The 26,721-nt window shown below is 38.6% G+C and overlaps 1 protein-coding gene across 1 annotated transcript in view; it reads left to right on the top strand.

Annotated features, from left to right (window-relative positions):
* DSG2 (desmoglein 2) overlaps positions 1-26,721 on the top strand; it is a 47,428-nt gene that overhangs the window by 5,770 nt on the left and 14,937 nt on the right. The window contains exons 2-8 of the mRNA XM_026496147.4: positions 14,098-14,133; positions 15,738-15,872; positions 19,694-19,855; positions 19,991-20,135; positions 20,939-21,105; positions 22,997-23,134; positions 23,250-23,435. Coding sequence (XP_026351932.2) covers positions 14,098-14,133; positions 15,738-15,872; positions 19,694-19,855; positions 19,991-20,135; positions 20,939-21,105; positions 22,997-23,134; positions 23,250-23,435 — 969 coding nt within the window. The remainder of the gene's footprint in view (positions 1-14,097; positions 14,134-15,737; positions 15,873-19,693; positions 19,856-19,990; positions 20,136-20,938; positions 21,106-22,996; positions 23,135-23,249; positions 23,436-26,721) is intronic.

Raw genomic sequence — 26,721 nt, 5'->3', positions numbered from 1 at the left:
CGGTTCTCAAGAAAACATTGGGGGCCAGGGGGTTTGGAAGGTGCGTTTTGGTTGTCACAAGGCCCGGGATTATCCTGGTATTTAGTACCTCAAATCCAGGGATGCTAAGCCTCCAGCATTCTTTAGAACCTTCAAGAAGAATTGGCCACTCATGATTATTTTTTCTTAGTGGAAATGCCAATAGTACCCCCACTGAGAAATGGTGATAGACAAATAGTGAGAGGTTCTAATTAAGGATTCATTTTACTTATCTCTATTCTCTTTTGAAAATGCAAAGATCTCTGTGGTTGATTGAGTCTTGATGCATTCATTCATTCAACAAATATTATTGAGCACCTGCTCTGTGCCAGACATTTCTAGGTCTCACATCAAAATCACACCTTCATGGGAATTATTTTCATCAGTCAAGTGAGTGCTGCCTGGCTGATTGGAGAATGAGAGGGCAGATTTGGGTAAAGATGAGATGAGAAGAGAGTTCAAATTCTCCCTATTCTAAACTTCCTCCATCCCATTATTCTTTCAAGTTCCCTACAATGCAAACTAAAAAAAATATATATTAAAATAAAATTAGGAGGAGGGTTCGGATGGCAGTGTAGGAAGATCCTGATCTCACCTCCTCCCACAGACACAGCAAATCTATGACTATATATGGAATAATTCCCTGTGAAGGGGATCTAAAAATTAGGTGAACAGAGCCTCCACAACAAGGGACAGCAACAAGATAGGTAGAAGAGGACAACATTAGTGAAATCAACCATATCTATAATAATTAGTTAAGGAAGGCATAAAATAAATGTATAAATATCACATCAAAAACATAAAACATGAGGGGTGGGGGCAAAAATGTATTGCTTTTAGAAAACATTCAAACTTAAGTGACCACCAACTTAAAATAGATAGTTATATACATAGATTGTTATATATGAACCTCATAGTAACCACAAACCACAACCTGTAATAGAAACACAAAAAATAAAGTGAAAGTATTCCAAAAACACTAAAGAAAGTCATAAGTCACAAGAGAACAAGAAGAAAGGAACAAAGAACTACAAAAACAATGGGAAAACAATTAAAATGGCAATAAATACATACCTATCAATAATTACCTTAAATGTAAATGGACTAAATGCTCCAATCCAAAGATACAGAGTGGTAAATGGATAAAAAGTACCAAGACCTGTCCATATGCTGCCTACAAGAGACTCACTTCAGATCTAAGGACACACACAGACTAAAAGTGAAGAGATAGAAAAACATATTCCATGTAAATGGCAGCAGAAAGAAAGCTGGGTAGCAATACTTCCATCAGACAAAATCGACTTTAAAACATAATGTGTAACAAGAGACAAAGAAGGGCACCACATAATGATAAAGGGTCAATTAAAAAAGAAGATATACCACTTGTAAATATTTATGCACCCAACACAGGAGCACCTAAACATATAAAGCAAGTATTAACAGACACCGAGGGAGAAATTGACGGTAATAGAATAATAGTAGGGGACTTAAACACCCCGCTTACATCAAGGGATGGATCATCTAGACCCAAAATTAATAAGGAAACATTGACCTTGAATGACACATTAGACCAGATGGACTTAATAGATTATTGCAGAACATTGTATCCAAAAACAGCAGAATACACATTCTTCTCAAGTACACATGGCACATTCTCCAGGGTAGATCACATGTTAGGCCACAAAACAAGTCTCAATAAATTTAAGGTTGAAATCCTATCAAGCATTATTTTCTGACCACAGTGGTATGAAACTAGAAATCAACTCCAAGAAGACAACTGGAAAAAACACAAACACATATAGACTAAAACATGTTACTAAACAGCCTTGGGCCAATGAAGAAATCAAAGAGGAAATCAAAAAGTACCTGGAGGGGCGCCTGGGTGGTGCAGTCCTTAAGCATCTGCCTTCAGCTCAGGGTGTGATCCCAGCGTTCTGGGATCGAGCCCCACATCAGGCTTCTCCGCTAGGAGCCTGCTTCTTCCTCTCCCACTCCCCCTGCTTGTGTTCCCTCTCTCGCTGGCTGTCTCTGTCAAATAAATAAATAAAAATCTTAAAAAAAAAAAAAAAAAAAAAAGTACCTGGAGACAAATGAAAATGAAAACACAATGTTCCAAAATCTATGGGATGCAGCAAAAGCAGTTCTAAGAGGGAATTTTATAACAATAGAGGCCCACCTCAGGAGATAAAAGAAATTTCAAATAGACAATTTAACCTTAGACCTAAAGGAACTAGAAAAAGAGAGGCACCTGGGTGGCTCAGTCAGTTAAGCATCTGACTTATTTTTCGTCTCAGGTCATGATCTCAGAATCATGAGATCAAGCCACACATCAGGCTCTGAGCTGGTCATGGAGTCAGTTTGAGACTCTCCTCAAATAAATAAATCTAAAAGAAAAAAAAAAACCACTGATGGTTGCCATAGGGGGCCAGGAGGTTAGATGCAATAGGTGTGTGTGGGGGGGATTAAGAGGTACAATCTTCCAGTTATAAAATATATAAAACTATATTCTCTACACTGTACATAGAGAATATACTCAATAATATTGTAACAATATGTATGATGAGAGCTCCTAACTGCCTAGACTTGTGATGATCATTTTATAATGTATATAAATATCAAATCACTATGTTGTACACCTGAAACTAATACAATATTATATATCCATTATTCTTCAGTGAAAAATGGTTCGAAACTTAAAAATAAAAATATTACATTAAATTAAATTGCCCTTACCCGCTTTTTCATCTTAGAGATCTATTCTCCTTAGACCCCAAAAGTTCCAGCTGAGAAACTGGGAAAGACACTTAGGTCAATCATCATGTTTTAATACTGTTAATCATCTCTTCTTTCAAATATCTCCTTCCTTTGCTTCCATAATATTCTACCGGGGGTCCTTTCGCCTCTAGGAAGCTGCAGTGGCTCTCACCTCCTTTTCCATCCCAGCACAGTAGAGGGGTATGCTGTACACACATCACTGGGAGACATATCAGAGTTGAGTGGGCAGAGGGGCGGTGCAGAGTGGGTGGTGACAGCTGGGGCTGGGAGAGTGCTGCCTTTAGGACAGAGTGAGTGTAACCCCTGCCTGCCTTTGAGCCGCAGTGCCCTAGTCTTTATTGTCTGATCTCTTTCCCCAGGATCTAAGCCTAGCATGTCTACAGGATGTGCTCTGAGAATTGCATCCTTCTAGCCATTCGGACGTACAATTTCAGTGTCTCTGACCCTTTCCCCTATCCTCCGCACACGGGACATTGCCAAGGACTAGTTGTGTCCTCTGAAACATACGCCTTCACCCATCCATCCTCGTGCTATTGCCCTGTGCTGGTCCTCATTCTATCTCCTCTGGCTTATTACTTTAATGTTCAAACCATCACCTGCCTTTCGTCTTACACACTACTGCGAGAAAACTTTCTGGAGTTCTAGTGTTAGAGCAACCCTAATCCGAAGCTGTCAGTGAAGAATCTTAGCGCAGCTCTTTGTCCTTGCTTTCCTACTTGCCACCGTAACATAGTCTAGGTGCCAAACTGCCAAACTTCTTGTTCACTGCCCTCGATCTCCATGTTCTGGCACATGCTGCCTTTGATATGGATCATTTCCTTCCACCTCCGATCTGCACAAACACGGATTCAGCTCGTCTTAAGGCCAAGCCCAGTGCCACTTCCTGCCCTAAACCACTCCTGATGTCCCTAGCAGAAAGTGATTTCTGCCTTTCTGAGCTCCCCAGTTCCCCCAGAGCTGTTTTTGCAGCTGTCATTCCGACAGTTGAGTTTTTCTACCTTACGTTATAGTAATTTATGTACTCTTTATCTCTCCTACTAAACTGTAAGCTTCAGAGCAGAATCCACATGTCACTTGTCTATACACTAGCTAACTGTCTGGGACACAGAAGTATTCTTTAAAAACCCAAGAGTCAAAGTATCTTCCTATGTTTGGGAAATCTGGAAGAATAACCTGAATTTCGTTTGTTTAAAAGAAATATTTACTGCCCAGTTAGTCATCAGTCTGGTTTGAACTTCTAGATTCATTGGTTTAGTTTCATTACAAGTTAGAATTATTCAAAAAAGGAAAAAAGGGAGAGAGAGAAGAAATGTAAGTTAAGATTTGCCTAATTTCACAGATAATAGTTCTCCAAAAAGATCCATACAACTTTCTAAAGCCCTTGATTTTCACTTTTTAAAATTTTGCCTCCCCTTATTTGAGGCCAATTGAAATGCCTGTTTCCCCGCTTTGAGCCTTGGCGTCACATGTTGCCTCACTGACAGCCCAGTGCCATCTAATGGTGAAAAGGGACAGTCTGAAGCTCTTGGTTTTTCTTAGACTTCTGGGGAGGGTGGCTGGGAATCTGGTTTTCTTCATTTTTTTTTTTAAGTTTAATTTTCAGGACTAAATTGTAGGAAATAGGTGGAAACAACCCATCATTTTTGTCTGTCAATTTATGTGAGATGTATTTCATAGATTGACTACTATTTTGCCTGATTCCAAAAGCATTCATAGCAATTACAGAAAATACGTACCAATAAAATGGTAAAATATTTCAAAAATAATAAATGCTCAAGATCAGTAAAACTTCAACTAGAAAAAGTATAAAGTGGTGGAAAACCCTATTTCAAGTAATCCTATTACATTATTACTTCTAAAGTGAAGAGTTTTCTTGGATAAAAATCACTCAGTTACTGAATTTCCTAATTTAGAATCTATTGTTTCATACATCTTTGTAGTTGAGGATTTATTATCCAGTGTATGAATTATGCAGGCTTTCTTCTTCCTTTTCCTTTGCTACTCTGCTTTTATACAGTGGTTTTTAGAAGTGTGATCCCAGAACAGCAGCATCAGCATCACCAGGAAACTTGTTAGAAGACCAATTCTTATGGCCCCTGACTCCCAGACCAATAATTGTAATCAGAAACTGGTGGAGCCCAGCCATCCGTGTTTTCACAAGGTGATTCTGATGCCACTGAAGCTTGAGAAGCACTCCTAACATCCTTATTAGAAAACAAACAGGAAGAGAAAAGATTACATATTTTAAAAGCTTACACTTGATCACTTGTTAGCAACTCTGATTTTTTTTAAAAAATGTTTTAAGGGCCAGGGTGCCTGGGCGGCTCAGTCGATTAAGCATCCGACTCTGGTATCAGCTCAGGTCTTGATCTTTAAAAAAAATAAAAATGTTTTAAGGGCCAAAGAAATGTACACTAAATAAAATAACATTGACTTTTCTGGGCCTTCAGTTTTTTGTCTGTATCAGGGAAGAAATAGGAGCTGTCTATGATTACACAAAACTCAACTTGAAATAAGAATTCGCCATGTGACCTAACAACTCAAGGGTAGCACACATTGCCAAATCCATATTTTAAAAATTTTTGAGGCAATAAATGTTGCCAAGGAAAATATCTTCCTCTTTAGAGCTAGCTTCAGTATGACTCACTCTGTACCCTATTTGTTTCGTTAAGATTAGCCCAAACATTGGAAAAGCAGGTAAATGGCTATGACAAATCATATAATTTATTGCATTCAGATTTAAAATATGTAGTTTAACTACATACTTAAATTCAATTTCAAGTTCAGAATTGAAAAATTAAAGTTCAAAATACTGCTTTTCTTGGCTATTGAGGGTTTTTTCTTAAGTACCAACTGTGAAAACAAATTCAATTGTATATTTAAATTAGTTTTTGAGTAAAAGTACTAGGAATTGTACTTATGTATGGGTCAAATAGAAGTTGAATAAAATATCAATCAATATATAGTATATAAATTTTTTAGTTGGGATTGTCTAAATAAATTATGTTTAGCCTTAAAAAAAATCAATTTTATAAAGACTACCTCCCCTCCCTCAAGAAGAAAAATTTAGAAAAGATTAAGAAGATTAAGAGAAGGAGTATGGTAGGTGAAATTCTAACCTAAATCTAACCTACATTAAGTTGATCAGGGAAGCTCACCAAAATCACTGTCCACTCTTACTGCACTGCGTCACTTAAACTCTTCTGAATCTATAAGGTTCTGCGATTACAGATGCTCTGCCATGACCTTCTTGGGGCTACAAAGGCTACTGTGAGCCAGACCTCTAGCTGTAGTCTATACAAATAGAAAAGTCAGGATATGTGATCAGTGGAAATAAACAACTGGCATTTGTGGCCTTTATCTCATTTTTATTTCCTTTGGATTATTTTATTTTTTAAGATTTTATTTGTTTATTGGACAGAGAGAGACACAGAGAGAGAGGGAACACGAGCAGGGGGAGTGGGAGAGGGAGAAGCAGGCTTCCCACAGAGCAGGGAGCCCACTGCGGGGCTTGATCCCAGAACCCTGGGATCATGACCTGAGCCAAAGGCAGACGCTTAGCAACTGAGCCACCCAGGCGCCCCTGTCCTTTGGATTATTTTAGCCAAAGCTGCAAACACCTTAGGAGTGGATTGGGGATAAACCACAGATCCTTAGAGCAGTTTCTGATTTTGCCTTCCACACAGTAAAATGGAGAAACAAAGAATTTTAAAACATTCTGCTTCTTTGGAAGGGTGGGTGAGAAAGAGAAATAACACAGGTGTTCCTGTGATTATCCAGGGGGTGGTCAGGAGTTTGAAGAACAACAGCAGGTGCATGCTAGATCATCTCTGTTTGACTCCTGAAGTATGTCTATTGACCACACTACTGACCTCTATGAAGTTAATTCTGGCTGATTGGAAATAATAAGCCATTAGAATGCCTCAACGTTGAAAGAGCTTTTAAACTGCTTTGTATCCCTCTACTTCCATCTGTAATAAGATATTTATTAGTCTGAGTTATTAAAGTTTAAGGGGTCATCTCACCATGGACTCAGAAACATGGAAGAAAGCTCCAAGATCATCTATTCCAAATCAAAAACATATCAATCAGAAGGAGTGTCATCCAGTGACTCATAAGTCCTCCTGGATTGTGCTTATTAAATCATCAAGGTGACTTCAGAACAGGAAGTCTTTTCTAGAAGTGCTGACCTTGAGAACAAACAGTACATTGATTGATAGTATTTTTGCAGTTATGTTTGACTTTCCCTAATGCCTCTGTCAAAAAAAAAATTATTTTCTTGCCAGTTACCAGGAAGGCCAGTTTTGACAAGATGCATAGGATCCAATGGTAAAAGTAAAAACTTGTTTTTAACTTCAGTAAATTGGATTGAAGGATTTTTCTGTTTCATCTAAAAACACTACTTCTTTGGGTAGAGAGACTAGAAGTTTACTTTTCCTCTTTAGTCTTAAAGGCATGTTGCATATGACACTTTTCTGTCACCAAGTTCCCTGTGAGAAAAAAGCTATAGGTTTCATACTCAGGAGAAACCATAATGGTCGTCTTGTCCAGGCATTCTTCCAATGTTTGAAACCCTTTTACAACATCTCCACAGGATGTCACTCAAACTTACAGAGCTGGAAATGTTCAAAGGAAGTGGGAAGGAGGGGGGATGGGGGACAGAAGTCAGAAAATATCAGCTATTCCACTTATATTATCTGCAATATGCTACCAATTTGGAAGTTTACATAAATCCACAGTCCTCTGAAATCTGTATGACTTTCTTGACTCCAGTTATTATGGTAACTTCCAATCAGAGATGCAAGTTCTAAATCAGGGTTTCTTAACCTAGCGCTTCGTCATTTGGAACCAGATAATGCTTTGTTGGGAGCAGCCGTCCTGTGCATTACAGGATGTTAAGCTACATCCCTGGTCTATCCACTAAATGCCAGTAGTAGCTCACCCTGGTTTGACTACCTCCCTGCCCTCCACACAGGATTCAAAACCAAAAATGTCTCCAGACATTACCGAATAACCAGGTGGCCCCAGGATGGAGAGGGAAATTATACATGAAATCTCCCCCATTTGAAGTGAACCACGGGTATAAATTAAGAAAGTGGTCTGTGAGTTAACAGTGGTCTCCCAGGAAATCTCCCCCATTTGAAGTGAACCACGGGTATAAATTAAGAAAGTGGTCTGTGAGTTAACAGTGGTCTCCCAGGAAACATCCAGATTATTTACTTAGAGTAAGTAGAAAGGAATAGTTAAGACCTTAACTGTTTCCTTAATCAAATAAACAAAACAGTTCCACAATTGACAAAATGTTGGTACAGTTCTTTTGGGATTTTTTGTACGAGTGTGGAGCAAATATTCAGTCCATCATACTTTATTAAGTGTCTGAGAACAGAGCACTGCAGCAGGTGTTATAAAAATGCAGATAGCGTAACTATATGCAGAACTATTCCATGACACCCTTGGCTTTAAGATGAACATCAATTTCTGTAACTTTTTAGTGTAACACATGGAAAAGTGTACATATCACAAGTGTACTGAATTACTGAATTTTCACAAACTGAACACAGCGTGTGACCAGCAACCAGATCAAGAAACAAGATTACCAGCACCCCAAAAGCCCTGACATCATCTCCATTGACTCACTCCCCTCTTACAGCACCAGCCTTGATCACTGATACCATTCCCACCTCATGCCTGGCTCTTCCTTTTGCAGCAGTCTGCTTGACTTGCTCCCCCATTCCATTCCAATCTCTTTGAAGATGAAATCTCTGCTGAGAGCCTCCTGACAGTCCTAAATCAGTCTCTACCTATCCCTGCTTTAATTTACTTTACAGCTATCACATTCTGTTTTTGTCTGTCTCTCCAACAAGTAAGAACCCAAGGGGATAAGAACATTCTATTAGCATATTGTAGGAGCTCAGGAAATTGAAGGCATGAATGAATCCAAATTTCAGAAATTTTAAGATGAGGAAAATGCAAGTCATAGAATTAAGGAAATACCATCATAGTTCTATTTATTGAGTGTCTGGTATATGTCAGTCACTGCAGCAGTAATAACAGTCATATATTATTTCTTTTAATATGCACCATAACCTGCAACCTGGGTGTATCATTTTGCTTTCAGGTTCAAGTAACAAAACCCAACTGAAAGTAGATTAAATAAAAAGAATATTTAATATCTCATAAAAAGTGGTCCAGAGATGGGGTGACTCCAGTTTTGACCAATTTTGTACCTCAAAGATGTTATGGTTTCAGTCTGGTTTCTCTGCCATTTTATTAGCTCTCTCCACGTGGTACAGATGGCTCCATCCAAATGTCCTGAAATTGCTCAGCAATGTCCAGAAGCAGGTAAAAAGAGAGGCTGTGCATATACTTCTCTTCCTATCAATGAGGAAAGTCTTTTCCAGACCCTCCAGATATCTCATTGGCCAAAATTCTGTTACACATTGTATAGGTTGAATGTTTGTCTTCCCCCTTCTGCCCAATCCCAAATTCCTGTACTGAGGTTCTAACTCCCAGGGTGATGGGATTAGTGCCCTTACAAGAAGAGACAGGAGAGCTCAAGTTGGAGCTCTTCCTCCTTGTGTAAGGACGTAACAAGAAAGCTGCTCTCTGCAAGCCAGAAGGGAGCCCTCACTGGGAACTGACTCAGCCAGTACCTTATCTTGGACTTTCCAGCCTCCATGACTGTAAGAAACCAATTCCTGTTGTTTAAGCCACCCCATCTATAGTATTTTGTTATGGCAGCCTAGCTGAGTAATACATACATTTATGCCTAGTCACCATCAAAGTGAATGAGACTGTGATACTTTGGCATATACCAATCATTACTCAGCTCCAGCAGCTAGGCAGGGTCTACTTGCTACCTGAACAGAATGGGGTTCTGTCAATGCTAAAATGAGAGGAAATGGCAATTAGCTATACAGTTGAAAATGTCTGCCACCAATGTATTATGCTACAGATAAGGAAACAGATTAAATCAATTTATTGAGCAGAATCGGGATTCTAATCTAGGTATGACTATTTCCAAAGTCATGCACTTTCCACTAGGTGATACTACTTCTCAAAGATAATTAGAACAGAGTCTCTTTTGTAATAACAAAGTTAAGAAAGCTCTATCTTTATGATTCCCCTGAAAAAAGTGGTAGAGGAGACGGGGAGCAATTTTGTATTGTGTTTGCTACATCTATATCCAGATCTTGGCTTCTTAATACCATCCTCCAATATTAGAAATCAAGGCTCCTTGGAGAAATGGCTCATTATAAAGCTGGGATGGGAGAAGTATAAGGTGACCCTGGAGCATCTTGTGATGCTAGACAGTAAGGAAGAGCTCAGAAAACAAAAAGATGGGAACATGCCCAACATAGGAACAGAATCTAACCTGAAAGATCTTCCAGTGCCCCAAGCTGGAACTGTTGGAACAAAATTAATAAAATATTACTGGATTATAACCCATAGAATAAAATAAATACACATGAGTCCATACTGATGTAAATGATTAAATAGATAAAGACATGAGGGAAGACGAGACAAAGCTTTCTTGCCAAAGAATTCCAAGTAATATGTATACATGCCTCTATCATAGGAAGTGGGGCTTAGTCTCTTTCCTCCACCAAGCCCCCCACCCCAAAGGAGAGCTAGACTTAGTGACTCACTTGTAGGGAATAGAGTAGGGAAGGGGAAAAGTAGTAACTTTATGGTGGAGAAACCTGCAAAGTCTACGTTCACCAATAATGTCATATGGATATCATTTACCCCTGATATAATGTGATGACAGGGGCACTTCACAGTGCCATGGCGTTCTTTCCAAAAACACATCACCCTGGTCTAATCATGAAGTAAACCAACAGAAAAAACCAAACTGGAGGACCTTTTTTAGGATACTTGGCCAATATCAAAACTGCCAGAATCATAAATAAGAACAGACTGAAAAACAGTCACAGACCAGAGAAGATAGTCCAGATCCAGTCTGGGATCCTAAATGGATGCTGGAACAGAAAAAGGACATTAAGGGGGAAAAATGATAAAATCTGAACAAAGTCTGGAATTTAGCTAATTCTGCATTATATAAATATACCGATGTCATTATCTTAAATTTGACAAGTGTACAATAGTTATTATTTAAACTGTCACTGGGGAAAATGGGTAAGGGAACTCTGCACTATCTTTGCAACATTTATGTAAATTTAAAGTTATTCTTAAATTTCAAAAAATATTTTTTTTATTTTTTTACAGTTGTGGGTTTGTTTTGTTGTTGTTGTTGTTGTTGTTTGTAAGTAGGCTCCATGCCTAGTGTGGAGCCCAGTGTGGGGCTTGAACTCACAACCCTGAGATAAGACCTGAGCTGAGATCAAGAGTCAGACACAACCGACTGAGCCACCAGGTGCCCCTAAAAAAACCTATTTTTAAAGAAAGTGTGTGCTAGATGATTGGAACTAGGCGTTGTTTTGTGGGTGTTCATTGTACCATTCACTCTACTTCCATATATATTTGCAATTAAAATTTTTTAATGTTAAATTCATGAAATATAAGATTCTCTGCATTCAAGATATTAGTAATCAAGAATGATGAAGTTTCGGGGCGCCTGGGTGGCACAGCGGTTGGGCGTCTGCCTTCAGCTCAGGGTGTGATCCCTGCGTTATGGGATCGAGCCCACATCAGGCTCCTCCGCTATGAGTCTGCTTCTTCCTCTCCCACTCCCCCTGCTTGTGTTCCCCCTCTCGCTAGCTGTCTCTATCTCTGTCAGATAAATAAATAAAATCTTAAAAAAAAAAAAAAGAATGATGAAGTTTCTTGTGTTAAGTACTAAGACAATAGTGAATAAGGTGAACTTCATTGTCTTTAACCTTAAACAAACAATTGATATTCCAATCACATTCTATAACCTTGTTACTCAAGAACCAGCAATGTCAGCATCCCCTAAAAGCTGGTTAGAAAAGCAGAGTGTAAGGCTAAACTGCACACCTACTGAATTAAAATCTAAATTTAACAAGATCCCCAGTGACCAAAATGCACATTAAAGCTTAAGAAGCACTATTCGTGGGGCGCCTGGGTAGCGCAGTCGTTAGGCAGCTGCCTTCGGCTCAGGGCGTGATCCTGGCGTTCCAGGATGGAGTCCCACATCGGGCTCCTCCGCTGGGAGCCTGCTTCTTCCTCTCCCACTCCCCCTGCTTGTGTTCCCTCTCTCGCTGGCTGTCTCTGTCATATAAATAAATAAAATCTTAAAAAAAAAAAAAAAAGAAAGTTGAAGGTAAAGCATACGGATGATGGTTAACTTTGGAAGGGAATCAGGACACCTCTGTCTTGGAGAAAGCAGGGAAGGAGAGGAGGATTGAAGATACAATCTCAGATAAAAGGTGAGATCATCTAAGAATGAGTGGGTTCAGAGGTGTGGTCCATGTGATTGGGGTAGTCTCCTGAAGTGTGGAATGGCACGATAGGGCTACTATACAAAGATAGGGCAACTTTATAATTTATGGTCTGAATGAGCACACATTTGAGAATGAAGGGGTTATACAGATGGGATACCTACATAGCAGGTGTCATCCAGATTTTCCTGGGCAAAGGTTGCACATGGTCACCCTAGAAAGGAATCACCACCCCTGTGGAGGGAGCAGCTATTAGGAAGTGAATGGATATGATGGGTCCATTCAGCCTCTATGACCCTGTCTAGCATTGTTGCCAGTACAGGGTCAGAATCAGAGAGAGTAACAGGCTCACAGAGTTGGGGAAGAAGTGAAGCTGGAATATTAGAAAGGCAAGAGAATGAGTCACTGACAACGTCTTTGGAATGGGTGGCGATGATCTATTAACATTGTCTAATAGAGCTATCTACAATGTTGCAAATGTTTGCAAGCCAGTTGCTTAGTGTGAATAGTGAGCAAATGAATTATTAATTTAAAATAATTTAAGTGTAAATAGCCACATGTGGCTACCATTTTAGAAAGAACTGGTTTAGGGGCATCTGGGTTGCTCAGTCAGTTAAGCATCTGACTTCTGCTCGAGTCATGATCTCTAGGTCCTCAGATAAGGCCCCGCGATGGGCTCACCACTGAAAGGGGAGTTTGCTTCTCCCTCTCTCTCTCTCATTCTGCCCCTACCCCTGCTCATGCTCTCTCTGTCTCTCTCTCAAATAAATAAATAAAATCTTTAAAAAATAATAATAACTGGTTTAAATTAAGCCAAGGGAAAAATGAAACCAAGAGATTATTGGACTGTAAAGGGCAGCAAGAGTGAAATAAGTCAATCAGAGAAAGACAATTACATGATTTCACTTATACATGGAATATAAGAAGTAGTGCAGAGGATCATAGGGGAAGGGAGGGAAAACTGAATGGGAAGAAATCAGAGAGGGAGACAAACCATGAGAGACTCTTAACTATAGGAAACAAACTGAGGGTTGTTGAAGGGGAGGTGGGTGGGGGGATGGGGTAACTGAGTGACAGGCAAAAAGGAGGGCATGTGATGTGATAGTTATATGCAACTGATGAATTACTGAAATCTACATCTGAAATTAATGATGTTCTATATGTTGGCTCATTGAATTTAAATTTTAAAAAAAGACAGGGAAGCAAAAGTCGAAGGGCAGGATAGGATTTTATTATGCAGATTTTTTAAAATTTATTTTTTTAGAAAGAGGGCATGGCGGGGAGGGGCAGAAGGAGAGAGAATCTTAAGCAGGCTCCACACAGAGCACAGAGCCCAAGGTGGGGCTGGATCTCAGGAACCTGAGATCATGACCTGAGCCAAAATCAAGAGTTGGGCGGGCTCTTAACAGACTAAGCCATCCAGGTGCCCCCCTATTGTGCAGATTTTAGAGTAAGCAAAACTGTATTTAGTTCTGTGTGACGATGAAGCCCAGATGTGACAGTGCTTGATAACCAAAGAAAAGAGTTGGTCAGATTTAAGTGTGAAGTCTGAATATGGGTGGTCACATGGATGACCCTGGCAATGAAGGGAGTTAGCGGAGCCAGGAGTGAAGGGTGCATTTCACACTAAAGGACTTGAGGAAAGTTATGTAGGTCCCTGAGAACATGAGGTGGATATTAGTTGTGTTCTGAGATTCCTGGAGGAGGCAGTGTGGATCAAGAAGAATGTAGATTCCTGTCTCTGGCCCTGGTGCGGTGGGGGTCGAGGGGGGGACAAAGGGGAAAATTAAATTTTTTTTTTTTTACAAAGGAGGATAGTAATGGTGGTGGTTAAACCTTTTTTACTATCTATACCATTCAATTGGTAATTTATTAACAAGTATTTAAACTGAATTGAGTGATAAGTTATATTAAACAACAAATAAATAATCTTATTTTCCAGATCTGCTTTAACTTTGGAAATGGACTCCATTTAGAGGTAAGGAACCAAGGGATTATTTCTGTCTTTTGCACTCAGAGGCTTAATTTCATGGAAGGCAATTTGGCTATGATTTACCAGATTAAAAATGCACGCTCCCTTAGACCTGGCCATTCCCACTCAGTGAAGGGCACAGAATATGTGCCCAGGGATGTTCAAAGCAGCATTTTGTGACAATCTAAATGTTCAATTGATAGAATGGTAAAACAACTTAGGGTACATGAAGAATGTCCATGATGAGGTACTGAATGAAAAATCAAGGGGCAGAATAAGAGGTATGGTATAGTTCCATTTTTTTGGACAAAGAGCTTAAACATGTGCAACTGTATGGTCATAAGACAAGATCATCAGGCAGTTACCAGTGAATACTCCAAAGTGTGAGAGAAAAAGTAGAATGAAGTTTTATATTTTACATTATAAACTATAATGTTATTTTGCTGTTTTGCTACATAATTTAATTTTTTAAGTTCTAGAAAAATTTTTTCAACTAAAAACAAAAAAAAAATCAGTGACCTAGTGATAAGCAGTATATTCTGAAAAAAATACATGTTATGTAGAGCAGCAAAATAAGTAAGGTGATAAACCTAGTATAATATTCATTTCTGATCTTAATATACTAGGTCAGCTGTATTGAAACTTTCCTTGCATAAAATGTTTTTCTATTAAAGCCCAACTGAAAATATACAGAATAAATCTCTTCTACTTAAAGTTCTGAAAACAAAAGACGGATTATTTAATCTTTTATCTCATTCTTTAAACAATAAATTCATTAACAGACAGTTTCACTTGGTTTTAGTTAAATCAATGCCACAGGGTAGTTACTCAGATTTAGTTTTAAAATGTTTAATAATTCATTCTTAAACTATAAGCCACCCCAGAAAAATGAAACTTCATTTTCAGTAAGGAAAGAATATTTTTGACACACTATATTATTTTTTAATTTGCCTATTTGTATGGTCACTCAATTACTCTAGGCTGTTAAAAGAACAATCTAACGATCATAAATCTTGAAAAGATCTGGTTGGCTTTATCCAATGATTCATGAATAGGGAAGCATCCAGTCTAGAAAATAGTTGTACAAACGAGAGGGCTTTGTAGACCCCAGCTCCCAGAGAATAGGAAGTTACACTGGGTATTTGCTGATTGGTTAGAACAGAATCACTTTGGACCTGGCGCAGATATGATACAGTCCTGAGCAGGTCAGTGCTGACTGCTTGGCCTAGGCCTTCCTTTTCCGGGAGAGCCACGCACAGAAATTTAGTTAGGTTCCAATGTATTGATCTGGAGCTTAGCATAGGCGACTCCATCTTAGGCCTTAGTCTAGACGCTTCAACAAGCCTTTGTAACTCTTCACTCTGGGAAATCTGTTCTTACTGATAAAAGCAAAACTATACCATTCTCCTGATTTAGAGACAATTTCTTGAATGCCTATGGAGTTTGTTAGAGTGTATATACTTCCTCTTTGAAAATGAACCCCATTAAAAAATATGAAATTTATACCTTAAGATATGTGTGACAATTTTTAAAGTTTTAATACATTACAGAAGACCATACTAATGTTTTAGGATACTTAATAATTGTTTGACAATATTTTATTGTTGTAGGTCTTAAACACAGAAAATGACAATACTCTGCTTCCTAAGCACACTCACTCAGTGCGGCAAAAGCGTGCCTGGATCACCGCCCCTGTGGCTCTTCGGGAAGGAGAAGATCTGTCCAAAAGGAATCCGATTGCCAAGGTACCTTCTACGGGGACGCCTGGATGGCTCAGTCATTAAGCGTCTGCCTTCAGCTCAGGTCATGATCCCAGTGTTCTGGGATTGAGCCCCACATCAGGCTCCCTGCTCATCTGGAAGTCTGCTTCTCCCTCTCCCACTCCTCCTGCTTGTGTTCCCTCTCTCTTTGTGTCTATTTCTGTCAAATAAATAAAATCTTTTTTTAAAAAAAAGTTACCTTCTACAGAGAAATAGGAAATATATGTATATTATTGAAATATAGTGGGAGAAGACTTTTACGTTCATTTTTAAATTTAAGGAGAATAATATGATGTACTTACTGAGTCTTTTAATATTCTATATGTATTCTATGATTTGGGGATTTGATTCACCTAAGAGTCAGGACTCTGACACTAGTTGAATCTTTGTTTAAGAGAGAGGGCTACAATACTCAAAAAAGGATATTATATGTAGAGGAGAAAGGTTCTTTTTCCTGCTACCCTCCCTAAGTTCTCTTACTGGTGCCCTATAAATTGGACTGACAAAAGACAGATTAGCAGGAGAGTAACAGACAAGTTTATTAATATGCGTATTGCTCCTGTAACACATGGGAGTACCCAGAGATGAATAATTCAAAAGTTTGGTTAGAATTGGGGCTTATAAAGCATCTTAGCAAAGCAACAGTAAATTTTAGAGAAGTGACAAGACAAAAGAAAAAGTCCTTGAATCTCTCGGGATGGAAAATTGTGGGAGGGTAAATACGTGGGGAACCAGTGATAGAGAAAGACTAGTGAAGACAGCTCATTACGTGGATGCCTGATGCCATATCTAAACTGATAAGGGTCTAAAATTGTCTCTGATGATTAAAATTCGTCCTTCCTGGTAGAGAAGGGAGGGCGGACACCTTTTCAAATTTATGACCTGCTTTTAGGCACATAGGGGAAGGGCAGAAAACTTTCTTGAATCTGCTTTTCAATTGCCTTCAGCTCAAAACAATCCTACACCAAAGTGACCTATTTGGGGACAGTATATTCTGCCACCCTACAAATAAAAAGTAATTTTCAAAATGAAAAGAACTGGTGCTTAATAGGGAGGGTGAGCATACATCCTTGGTGTGTACCCATTGTCCTGGCCTAACAATTAATAGCCCCCTTTTTAAAGTGTCCTGTTTTTTGATAAATTAGATGATAATCCGGCTGGTATGTATCTCAGACTTAGCATTCACACCTGAGCCCTTGATTTTTCCCCTAAAGCTGTTCTGCATCAGTTCTCCCCATGTCAGTCAATGGCACTATAATTCTACCCAGTTTTTCAAAAATGTAGCAGGCACTATCAGTTCGACCTCCAGAATATATTCCAGATCTGCTCACTTCTCTCCACGGCCACCCCCATCGTCCAAGTCCGTGTCATCTCTGACCTGCGATAGCAAAAGAGCCCCTGACTTTGTCTGCCTGCTTCATTCTTGCCATCCCCCACCCTGCCACAGTCCATTCTCCAGAAAGCAGCCAGAGTGATCTTTTAAAAAGACAAATCAAAGCATGTTCGCCCCCTTAGCAAAGGCCTTTCGATGACTTCCTGCTGCAGTGGAAGGAATATTCTTTACTCTGACCTATAAGAGCTCTAAGACAAGACCTCCTCTCTTACCTCAGCTTCTAACAGCCCCCATCTCCCACTCTCCTACATCCCTAAACCAACACAAACTCTTCCCAACTCCTCGCCCTTCGCCCTTGCTGTTCCCCGTGCCTGGAATCCCTTCCCCAAGGCTACTTGCAGTATCTCACAGCATCAAGCCTCCTCCCAAGTGTCATCCCCTAAAAGAGTTCCCTTTTCTGCCACACCCCCTCTCTCTATCCCTTCACTCCCGTTTCAGCCTAGTTAGAGTGCATTGTACTACATGACATGCCCTACATTGGCTGGCTTGTAGTCTGGCTCCCTTGTAGAGTGTAAGCTCACGGGGGGCAGGGGCTTAGTTCTTAGGCTCACAGCTCATGCCCTGGACCCCAGGCAATACCAGCATCCAGTGCGGGGGTCAGGAAACATTTGTGTGAATGAATACTTGTTCATATCCAAGTGTTATCTTTATCTTTCCGACATTATAAATATCATGCATGAAGAGCTCCTTCAAAGGAAGAGCAGCTACAGAACAGAAGACAATGATTTCCTCTGTCTAGCAACAGGTTCTTTTCATAAAAGCCTTCTAAAATCCAAATTTTTAATTATGGCTTTACATAATAGTATGGATACAAGCAACTAAGTTTGCTGGTTTGGTTTGGTTTTCTGAGGTGTGTGAGTCATTCATACATTTTTTCAGTAGGTTTCTCCAAAATGCATGGATTCAATAAGCATTAGTTGTTCTTAGTAATCTTAATTACATGAGTCGTTACATATGTAAAATTTACATAAATTTTAGGGGTATATCTTGGGAAGACAGATTTTAAATTTGGTACATGAGTATAAGTTGAATTTCCCCAACTTCCCACATTCTCTATGTAGAGGTAATGCTATCAACAGTATAGTATCCTCTAAATCTTAAGAAATTTGTTAAGTATGTGTATACTTACATACTCTTATGTATACACATATATAAACAAACAGGTATGTCCACACACAGTTTTGTTTTATTTTTAACCTAAATAGCATGATGTAATGTATAATTAGTACATGAAGATCCAGAATACTACACACATGTGTATGCACGTGTTTGTATATATATGTATATACTTGGCAAAAAACAGAGACATACAGAAGTACAAGAGAAAGACAAAGACAAACAGATAGAGACAGAAGTTCAGTGAAGGGTAATCACGGACTGCCCCAGGTTCACCATTCCACTCCAGGAGCAGAGCTGGTGTAGCAGGAGGTTGGAGGCCCCCCATGTACTGTCTCCTTGGTCATTCTCAACAGCAGTTCCCCAGCCCCAGTGCATGTTGGGAAACCTATAGGAAGGAACTGTAACTAATCCTGGACAAAGAAGTGACTGGGTAGGTGAGTGGCGACGGCTTCTATGATGTCTGAAGAAGAAAATTAAGGAACCAGTAGGGAGCCATAGAGACATATTTACTAATGAAGAATGACAGACACAAATGAAATTGTTTATAGAAAAAGAAGATGCCGGCTACAGAACACATTTGAAGTGGGTTAGATGCATGAATTTCCTGAGGCGTTCCAAACAGGGAAGGCGTTGACTTTTTTAATCCTTCTATAGAAGGATGCCTTATTCATACTCTCCAGATGATCGAATGGATTTATAGAAGTGATTTTGACACCGCAATTTTTTCCTTCATGTGCTGAATATAAACTTTATTTTATTTTATTTTATTTTTAGAGAGAGAGAGAGTGGGGGAGGGGCAGAGAGAGAGGGAGAGAGAATCTCAAGCAGACTCCACACCCATAGCAAAGCCTGACACTGGGCTCAGTCTCATGCCCCTGAGATCATGTCCTGAACCAGAATCAAGAGTCTGATGCTTAAATGACTGAGCCACCTGTGTGCCCCTCCTCATGTACTAAATTTAAAATCTGTCATCCCAAGATATACCCTTAATGATATCTTAGTTTCATAGCAACCCTAAGAGGTAGGCAGTAGTATCTCTCCATTTTACTGATAGGAACACTGGGGCACAGAGGGGTTAAGTAACTCTGAGTATCACGTAACCGGTAAGTGGCTGAGACAGGATTTGAACCCAGGTTTTCTGACATCAGCACATTTTCCCTTGAGGGCTTATGTACTCTCCCTCTCTCCTATCAATATTATGACAACTTCAGAGGGAAATTTTCCATTAAAAAATATGTGCATTTAAGTTACAGAGAGCTTAACTTGGGGCATTCTTCTGTTATTTTTATGTTAGATACATTCTGATATTGCAGAAGAAAAAGGACTAAAAATTACATACAAATATACTGGAAAAGGGATCACAGAACCACCATTTGGTGTGTTTGTCTTTAATAAAAACACGGGAGAATTGAACATCACCAGGATTCTTGATCGAGAAGAAACGCCAAGTTTTCTGGTAAGAAGAACAGTTTTACATTAATTAGTTTGTAGTTTTTCTTTGGTAATAGTTACGATTTATTTTTGCATTGTGGTAATTTAATTACCTTAGCTTAACATTTAATCTCTTCTATTATTTATGTCATGATTTCAGCTAGTTGGTTATGCTTTGGATGAAAGAGGAAACAACCTGGAGAAACCATTAGAACTTCGCATTAAAGTTCTTGATATCAATGACAATGAGCCAGTGTTCACACAGGACGTCTTTGCTGGGTCTATTGAAGAGCTAAGCGCATCAGGTCAGAGTTTGTTAATTTTATGAATGAGTACCACCAGTCACGTTAACCCCATAATGTATCTGAACACTAAATCCTATATCTTGATGGAGGCTGAGTACTACCCACAGGACAAATGGTCATAAATCTATCAGTCTAAGTTGGGAACTGCTTTTTCTGTGATATGTTCTAAAGGCTTTACATGACATCTTTTTTTACCCTCAGAACAGATATGGTAGATCGATGTGACGGGTTAGGTCTCTGTAACAACTGTGCTGCCTTGTAGCTGGAAAGCAGCCATAGACAACATGTAAACATATGGGTGTGGCTGTGTTCCCCATAAGATGTTATTTACGGAAACACGTGGCTGGCTGGCTTTGGCCCACTGGCAGTAGTTGGCTGACCTTTGACTTATATTATTTCTATAATAGAAATATTGACCACATGGTCCAATGCAGTGGTCCATGTGAAGACTTGCAGGAGAGATTTCTCTTTGATCATAATATAAAGAACAGCTATGCTTCTCCTGAACTGTTCGTATTTTACTAAGCATGTATTTGTACCTGCCCATCCTTCTTTCTTTGTATTGATTATTAGAGCTATTATAAATAAATTTGCAGCGTTGCCCTCTTCTTATCTTTCCTATTTCTGCACCCCATTTACCCTTACTTTCTCATCCAATTCAAGTTTTTCATCTTGGTAAACTGTGATTTTGATAAGCGCTTGAAATCCTTTTGTGAACAGGCTGAAATTATAAAGAGAATAATAATGTACAGAACTTGTGCTTAAAGTCGTTTCACCTTGGAGACCTTTGTTTCTAACGCCAGATACCCTTGTGATGAAAATCAGTGCAACAGATGCAGATGAGCCCAATACCCTGAATTCTAAAATTTCCTATAGAATCGTATCTCAGGAGCCTGCTTATCCTCCAGTGTTCTACCTAAATAAAGACACAGGGGAGATTTATACAACCAGTTTCACCTTGGACAGAGAGGTGAGTTGGTATTTTATGTTGCTCATCTTCTAAGCTCTTCTTTATCTTTTCAGGTTTTCCTTTCCCTTTCTTTTCTAATTTTCTTACTTTCTTACATATTCTTCATTTATAGGATAACTCCTAGAAATACCCTCTTCTCGCAGTGTGCAGTCCAATATGGTGGCCATTAGCCATATGTGGCCATTGAGCACTTGACCTGTGATTCACCCAAACTGAGATGTGCTAGAAATGTAAAAGTCATCAGCTTGGAAAGACTTAGCATGAATAAAAAGTGTAACACATCACCTTAGTAATATTCTGTTGATTGCATGTAGTATTCCCTTTTTTTTTTTTAACTTTTTAAAATCTGACTGTTGGAAAATTTAAAATTCCATACGGACAGCTCTGTTCTAGGGCCTCTCCAGTCAGGATTCTGTTTGCTAGAGCGTCCTAACGCAATGTTCCGTAATTGGTGCTTCTGTAATGAAACATCAGGAATCTCCTCCACGGCCAATACAGATACAGAGGGAGGAACAGAGATGGACATAGGAGTCCTACTTAGGATAATAGAAATACTTGTAAAGGAAAGAATTGTTGTAAATCCCAAATTGGAGGACAATTTCAATGGGATTCCAGGCAGGCTATTCTCAAACATTTCACTTTTTTATTTCTAACTCAAAGGGAAAATTTGAGATAAAAACAGGAAATAGGAGATTTTTAAATGCTACATAGATGAAGGTTTTAACAGTGTGCACGAGGAAAATGTGGATAATCCTAAGAACACTGTATTGTCGTCAAACATAAATCATCGTCCGGGGCAGTCACGGTGTTTTGTATTTCTTGGGAAAAATGATTTCGTTTTGGCCAGAGAAGAAGATTGTGCCCAACATGGCTAACAGGATCTCTGTAGAATTAAAGAATATTATTACTCCTAAAATTCTAGTCTGTACTTTTTACATAAAACTAGAATGGAAAAGCATTATTTTTAACTATCCTGATTTGTGATAAGCTGCTGTCTGTGAAATAGGGCAAGTTTAGCCAATAGTGATGTCTGTCACTTAGTGGGCGTCTACTGTGTCCCAAGTGCTATTCAAAGCATGTTACATAGATTAATCCATTTAATCCACCTAAAAACTCTGTGAGGCAGATCCAGTTATTATCCCCATTTTACACAGAATGAAACCAAGGGTCAAAAGGATTAAGTGTGTATCCAACACGGCTAGTAAGTGACAAAATTGGAATCCAAGCAAGTGGCTCCAGGGCCTCAGTTGTCCTGACTTGCACTGAGCAGTTCTGTCCCACACAGGACCCCCATGCATTGGCACTGGCTGCCCCTGCTTTTTCTTAAACTCCAGCTATCCCTAATGGAGCCATCATAAGGGGACCGTGTGGAAGAAAAGGGCTCACTTTGGAGTAGCATGTAAGACATCATTCTCCAGGACAGGTTCTCTAAGAATCACACCTCTTAGAATGTCTGGGCAAAGTCAACCCCATTTTTTCCTTGCCGGCGAACTTTTCTTGGGGACGAGGTTTTCCTTGCTTAATTCTTAGCTAAAAATGAAGAAAGAACCAATTCTTATAACCACCCCCGTCATTTCCATATAGAGCAAACTACATTTTGAATGGCACTCCTTTGTGCACAGACTATTTTAAGGAGAGACTCATTTCCTGATAATGTCACCAGTGACATATTTAAGAATTTGACTACCAACAACTTCTCTAGGCTTTTTCTGGCTTCTAGACGTGCTCTGACGGCAACTAAACAGCATCTTCGCATGAATAACAGATCATAAAACATATTTATGAATAAAATATACTGTGGTTCCTTCTCTTAAGGATGAAATGAACTAGAAAGACAGATTTGGGAGTGATTCACTTTCACCCCAGATGGGTATTTTTCATTGTCTTGCAGGAACACAGCAGCTATACTTTGACGGTAGAAGCAAGAGACGGCAATGGACAAGTAACAGATAAACCAGTAAAGCAAGCTCAAGTTCAGATTCGTATTTTGGATGTCAATGACAATATACCTGTAGTCAAAAATGAAATGGTAGCTATTATTTTTATAAAAGATATCTACTTACTCATATTTTTGTCCTACCTAAGAATATATCGCTTGCGTTTGTGCTACATTAAAATAAAAACCCTATGTTTATGTTTTGCAGACTGAAGGGGTAGTTGAAGAAAATCAAGCCAATGTAGAAGTTATGCGCATAAAAGTGTTCGATGCAGATGAAATAGGCTCTGATAATTGGTTAGCGAATTTTACAATCGTATCAGGAAATGAAATGGGTTATTTCCACATAGAAACTGATACTCAAACTAATGAAGGAATCGTGACCCTTATTAAGGTAAGTACTTAGTGTTCAAAATTGGAATGGGAAAAGTTGGTGCAGAGGAAGAAATGATTGTACTAAAGACTGCCTTACATACTCAACCAACACCACAACTGTTTGAGATTGGAGACCCCCCCTATTTGTCCAAGTTCTGTAGTTAGTAAATGGTCACACTACAGTCCAAATTCAGATCAGGAAACTCGAACCCTTATCTGACAACATGATACCAGCATCATTATTGCTCAGCACACTTCCTGTCTTGCTTGTAGCCCGTGTCTGACTAGGGCATTCTTATATCATGACCTCTTGCCTCTACTAAGTATCCCCAATTGACTATATTTTATTTGATCAACTTAACATAAAGCCAGACCTCATTAATAGCATCTAAAAACAAAAGCTGTAATAATTTGACAAAACTCGAATCCGGTTGTCCTCATAACTTAAATATGCCTAAGAGTCACTTGTAAAGTTACATGGCACAAATGCAGATTCCTGGGCCCCGTCACCAAGTCTGATGGGGTGGAGCTCAGGAACTTGCCTTTGTAACAGAAATCCGCTTGTGATTCTAATATAAGCAGTACGAGGGTCACCTTTTGAAACACAGTGTTCTAACTTCTTGTGCTTAATTGAATCAGTGAAAGAAAAATAGTCCTATTAAGTATATGGGTCTTATACCTTTGAAATTTATTACCCCCACAGAATTTTTTTATACAAAAATTATAATTATAGGATGGGTTTTTATCTAACATTATAAGTAAGAAATAATATCCGTGTATTTTTAAATGGTTTATGATAGAATTGGCTTATCAGATTTTGAAATAAAACGCAAAGCTACAGCTTTCAAAATACTATTCCATTGATCACACACAGACAGAGGTTAATTCCAGAAGTTTCTAAACTTTCACAAAAACTTACTATATGACAGAGTAGGTAAAGTCTAACCACAGGAAGAGGAATAATAACACTGTAAATATATAACAGAATAGATATATATTAACTTGAATTTTCACAGTAATAATTATGTGCACCATTTATTAATAGGCTATTTATTGTATGCACTTAGACTACCACTTTGTAAAGCAAAGGAAAATAGAATACGATTACCTCATGTTTAAAGGGAAGACATATTTTATGATTATGCAAGAAGTGGATAATGGCATCAGAGACAAATAGATTTGCTTACTTATATAGAAGTAAGCAATCCTCTTAGTAGAAAGTGAGTACAATCTTGCTAGATGCTTAAGACAAAAAGCCAATAACAGATAAGGAAAAAGTCAGTGATGAATGATAGAAGTTCTAGAGGTATTCTCATTCTACCATGGTAGCACAAAAAGGGATACAGTTATTTCTACCAAAGGAGGCATAGCAAAAAATAGTAAAATTAACATTATTGTGACATCAGCAGATTGAGAAAATTATAAATATACTGTCTCAATTATATAAAGAATTGCTTCTAAATTTTAAGAGCAATAGTCAGATTCTGTTCAAAGGAAGTTAGAAAAAGAAGATATACAGATAGCAAATATGTACATAAAGGATACTCAACATCATTAGTTATTGGGGAAAATGCAAATTAAAGCTAGAAGAGTTAGCACAATGCATCTGCTCGAGTGACTATAATCAGAAAGACTGACAACACCAGCAATCGGCAACATTAAACAGAAACTGGAACTCCTATCTCTTGCTGGGGAAGCATAAAATGATACAGCTAGTTGAGCAGTTTTTTAAAACAAGTAATTACTCAGTGACCCAAAGATATAGTCCTAGGTGTCCACCCAGGAAAAATAGAAGCATATATTGTAACAACTTGTATGATGTCAGCGGTAACCACTTATCCTGGTGAACATTGCATAATGTGTAGAATTGTCAAATCGCTGTGTTGTACACGTAAGACTAATAAAACATTTGCATGTCCAGAAAGGAAGAAAAAAATACATCTATACAAAAACTTCCATGCAAATGTTTATAAGCAGCTTTATTCATAATAGTCGAAAGCTGGTAAAAATAAAAATGTCCATCAGCTGATGAAGAGATAAAACGCAATATATCCGCATAATGGAACACTATTGGTTAATAAAGGGGAATGGAGTACTCATACTACGACATGGGTGAATCCCAAAATCATTATGCTTTGTGTAAGAAGCCAGACACAAAATGCTACATATTGTATTATTTTATCTACGTGAAATTTTTAGAAAAGCAGAACAATGGCTATAGACGTGGGTTGTGCAGGGCTGGGGCTGTGAGTGATGATTGACTACAAACAGGCAGAAAGGAACTTCTGGGGGTAATCAACATGTTCTAAAACTGGATGGTAGTGACATTTGCAAAACTGTACACTTTTGCTAAAAGTCATGTTGTACACTTACAATGGGTGAATTTTATTCTATGTAAATTATACCTCAATAAAGCTGTCAAAAGGAGAACAGATACTTTATTTTTTTTTTTAAGATTTTAGTTATTTATTTGACAGAGAGAGAGAGCACAATCGGGGAGCAGCAGGAAGAGGGAGAGGATGAAGCAGACTCCCCGCTGAGCAGTGAGCCTGACTTGGGGCTTGATCCCAGGACCCTGGGATCATGACCTGAGCTGAAGGCAGACGCTTAACTGACTGAGCCACCCAGGTGCCCCAAGAACAGATATTTTTAACTGTGGAAATACGGATAATATTTCATCACATGATAAAAAGCCACAGCTTTGTTAACAAATTAACAAATACATTTGAAATCTTTAACGCTATTAAAAGTAGCAAAAATGGAAATGATAAAATATGTTGACAGTTCTAAAAACATAGAGGTATCTGCCCTCATTCATTGTTCATGATGCTGAAAATTTTTTTTCGTTCTCTTTGGAGAACTATAGCTATTTATAACAAACACCATGAAACAGTTTTTATGGCCCCAGTACCTAGCTCATTTTTTAACACTGTTGTGGCCTTCCATGGTCTTTGAATACTAATGACATCTGGCTGGAATATTTGACTTCGCATCCAGCATACATCATGCTATTAAAACAAGCATGTCAAATGCAACAGCAACTTAAAAAGAAAATAACTTTCACAAGGATTCTACAATCACAAAGAGTGTATTTTCTCTAGTCATTTTCTGTTGAGTCCTTGCCTCAACACCCTAGTGGTCCATTTTAAAAAGAGGGCAGAAGTTCTTATCCAACCAGAACCCTACAAAAAGCAACACGATTTTTTAATAAATCATCGAAAAACAAAGTGAACAGCTTTGCAGTAATTCATGTAAATACATGTAATACATTTACTGTTATACTGAAGAAACAATAAAAATGGCCC

The sequence above is a fragment of the Ursus arctos genome, unplaced genomic scaffold (genome assembly GCF_023065955.2).
Source record: "Ursus arctos isolate Adak ecotype North America unplaced genomic scaffold, UrsArc2.0 scaffold_17, whole genome shotgun sequence".
NCBI lineage: Eukaryota > Metazoa > Chordata > Mammalia > Carnivora > Ursidae > Ursus > Ursus arctos.
Note: the sequence above shows the minus strand (reverse complement) of the source record. Positions and strands in the feature narration are given on the sequence as shown.